Consider the following 3,776-nt stretch of genomic DNA (forward strand, 5'->3'; position numbering starts at 1 on the left):
AAAAAAAAAAAGAGAGATTCAACTATGTGCTATCTACAGGAGAGACACTTCAGATTCAAAGATACTAATAGCCTAAAATAAAAAATATAAAAAGATATACCATTCAAACACCAACCACAAGGGACCTAGAGTAACTAATTAATATCAGAAAAATAGACCTTAAAACAACAAAAATATTATCGGATGATATGATTTGGTTCTGTGTCCCTACCCGAATCTCACCTTGAATTGCAATAATCTCCATGTGGGAAGGACCCAGTAGGAGGTAATTGAATCACGGGGGTGGGTTTTTTGATGCTGTTCTTGTGATGATGTCTGGTGAGATGTGATGCTTTTATAAAGCATGCTCTCTTGCCTGCCACCATGACTGTAAAATGTGACTTTGCTCCTCCTTGCCTTCCACCATGATTGTGACCCCTCCCCGGCTATGCCAAACCTCTTTCCTTTATAAATTACCCAGTCACAGGTATGTCTTTCTTAGCAGTGTGAGAACAGACGAATACATCAGAGATAAAGAAGGACACATTGTAATGTTGAAGAGACTGTTACCTCGAGAAGGTATAAAAAGTATAAACCTATGTGCACTGATCAAAATATTTCCAAAATTCATGAAACAAAAACAGACTGAATTAAAGCTAGAATTCAACAATAATAGTTGGAGATGGTAATAGTTGCAGCCATCAATATCTCACTTTCAATAATAAGAAAAACTAAACAGTTGCTAGCAAGAAATAGAGGATTTGTGTAACAGTATAAACTAGCTAGATCTAACAGACATCCACAGTATAGTACACCCAAAAGCAGAATATTACTCTCAAGTGCACATGGGATATTTCCTAAAATAGATCATATGCTAGGCCAAAAACCATATCTCAAAGAGTAGAAAATGATTGTTCTTTGATCAAAATAGAATTAAATTAGAAATTAAAAACAGAAAGAAATTTGGGAAAAGCATAAATATATAAAAATTAGCAACATACTTCTAAATAACCAGTGAGTCAGAGATGAGGCCACGATGAAAAATAAGCAGAAGAAAGAGTATAATAAACATTGAAATAGAAATTAAAGAAGTAGAAAAAATGATAATCAACAAAACCAAGAGTTGGGTCTTTAAAAAGATTAACAAACATTTAGCTACACTTACAGGGAGAAAGAAAGTTTCAATTTACTAAAATTAAGAATGAAAGAGGGGACATGGCTACTGACCTTATAGAAATAGAGAGAACTACACAGGATAATATGAAAAGAAAAGTTATGTCAACATATTAGATAACTTTGACAAAATATCAAATTCTAAAATAATATCTACCACTCATTTAAAGAATTAGTGCCATTCTTCACAAGCTCTTCAAAAATATTGAATATTTATTACAGCATTACTTATAATAGCCAATAAGTAAAAACAATCCCAATGTTAATTGACGAATGGATAAATATGATCTGGTGTATCTATACATCATGTCTACCAAAAAGCAAAGGAATGAAGCACTAACAGATGCTGCAACCTGGGTGAAAATATTAAATTCTTGCAAATATCATGCTGGATAAAAGAAACTAGAAACCAAGAGTGCATTTTGTATTATTTCATTTCTATAAAATCTCCCAAACAGGTGAGTTTAGACACTGGTTGCCTAACAATGTGAGGTGGAGGAGGAATGGGAAGCAATGGCTCATGGGCACTGGGACTCTTTTGAGGGTACCAAAAATGTTATAAAACTAAACTTTGGTGATGATTGAACAACTGAATGAATATATTAACATGTATCAAACATTTTAAGTGGGTAAATTACACGAAATTTAAATTATGGCTAAACAAAGTTGTTCTTAAAAACAGCAGCAGAAAGTTATAAATTAATCAGGAATAAACAGTGCTCATCTTGATTAAGCTTATAATGGATGATGATTATTTTACTTGTTTTATTCTATAGGAAACAGTTTTAGATTCAGTGATTAAGCAAAGGACTACCTTTATACTCTACTTATTTTTTAAGTAAAAAAATAAATTATTAAAAAGTGTATAAGTTGGTTCATATATAACTTCCCCTTCCATCTCTTTTACTTCCACGTACTTTAGTTATATTTGGGGTTTCATTCAATATTGTCTATGGAATCTGTTAATTGTTATTTAAAGGAAAGAGGAAATAAGTAGGGAACAAATTATGAAGCCATCCAAACAGTAAAAGATCTGAGAAGATGTTGTGCTGACTTAAACTTCAACAAATGTTAAGAAAGTAAAGCCTTGGGGCCGGGCACGGTGGCTTATGCCTATAATCCCAGCACTTTGGGAGGCCGAGACGGGTGGATCATGAAGTCAAGAGATCGAGACCATCCTGGTCAACAAGGTGAAACCCCGTCTCTACTAAAAATACAAAAATTAGCTGGGCATGGTGGCGCATGCCTGTAGTCCCAGCTACTTGGGAGGCTGAGGCAGAAGAATTGCTTGAACCCAGGAGGTGGAGGTTGCGGTGAGCCGAGATCCCACCACTGCACTCCAGCCTGGGTAACAAGAGCGAAACTCCGTCTCAAAAAAAAAAAAAAAAAAAAAAAAAAAAATAAAAAAAAAAAAAAAAAAAAAAGAAAAGAAAAGAAAGTAAAGCCTTGATTGTCTTGGATTTTATTTTATAAATATTATTTTGTTTACAATATACTAAAGTACATACAACTAATTTAAAATAAAAATAAGGTATAGAAAATATGTAAGATGCAGCTAAAGCAGGGGTGAAAGGAAAATTTTTATTACTAAATGTTAATATCAGAAGTGATAAAGGCCTCAACCAACTAAGTCCCTACCTCAAACGACAAACGGCAAACAAACAAAAATAAGAAAAAAAAAGAGCAAAATAAGACCAAATCAAGAAAAAGTATATTTTTGTTTAACTTTCAAATTATCCTCTAAAAATAGTTATGAGTTCAGAATTTGGTATACAAATTCTGTATTACGTCTCCTTACATTTAAATGCATTTCTTTTCCTTGATATAAATGTATTATCTGTACTACTATGAATACTGAAAAGCCATAACTAAGGCTTTTTTTTTTTTAACTTTGCAAACGGAATAACAGAGAGAAGGAAGGATGGGATTCTCCTGAGATGTTTAGATAAACGTTAGAAAGAAAAGGTTCAAGCTGATATTCTGATAAACTTGATAAATCACATGGACAAATCTGACATTTATGAGAGTAAACAAAACGAAGAACAATATAACTGGGCATAAAGAAGGAAGGAGATTAAAAAAGAATACAAGGCTAAACAGTCCCTCATATAGTCACAAGGCCAAATCAGCTGGCTCAGAATGTCATTTACTGCCGTGAGAAAGTCTCACTAAATTTCCTCCTTTAAGGAATGACTTTGTTCTTAGGAAATCTACACTAGTACATAGAAGTAAACGGGTGTACTGTTTGCAACTTGCTCTTAGATAATTAAAAAAAAAGGTGTGTGTATATTTGTATCTATACATATCTAGAACAAACAGATGTGATGAAATGTTAACAGCTGGTGAACCTGGGTAAAGGGTAGGTATATGGGAGTTCTTTGCATATTTTTTCAACTTTTAAGCACATGTGAAATTATCTCAAAGTGAAAATGTTTGTAAAAATTAAAAACATACCATTTCAAAATAGGCTGTATGTCATATCAGAACTGCCAAATGTTTTTGCTTAATTTTTTGTGGTAAGATTTTAGTCTTCCAGGAAAAGTTTCATATTGGTTATTATAATGAAAAATAATGAAGTGGGCTGTTTCTAACTTTTCTAGGTTGCCTTTTGAATAATTGAGCAT

At 32.9% G+C, this 3,776-nt stretch overlaps 1 protein-coding gene across 1 annotated transcript in view; it reads right to left on the reverse strand.

Moving 5' to 3' along the window:
• Positions 1–3,776, reverse strand: part of LOC108316982 (vacuolar protein sorting-associated protein 13D-like) — a 9,745-nt gene extending 5,969 nt beyond the window's left edge. Inside the window, 1 exon segment of the mRNA XM_017547134.2 lies at positions 3,758–3,776. Coding sequence (XP_017402623.1) covers positions 3,758–3,776 — 19 coding nt within the window.

The sequence above is a fragment of the Cebus imitator genome, unplaced genomic scaffold (assembly GCF_001604975.1).
Source record: "Cebus imitator isolate Cc_AM_T3 unplaced genomic scaffold, Cebus_imitator-1.0 Scaffold196, whole genome shotgun sequence".
Lineage (NCBI taxonomy): Eukaryota > Metazoa > Chordata > Mammalia > Primates > Cebidae > Cebus > Cebus imitator.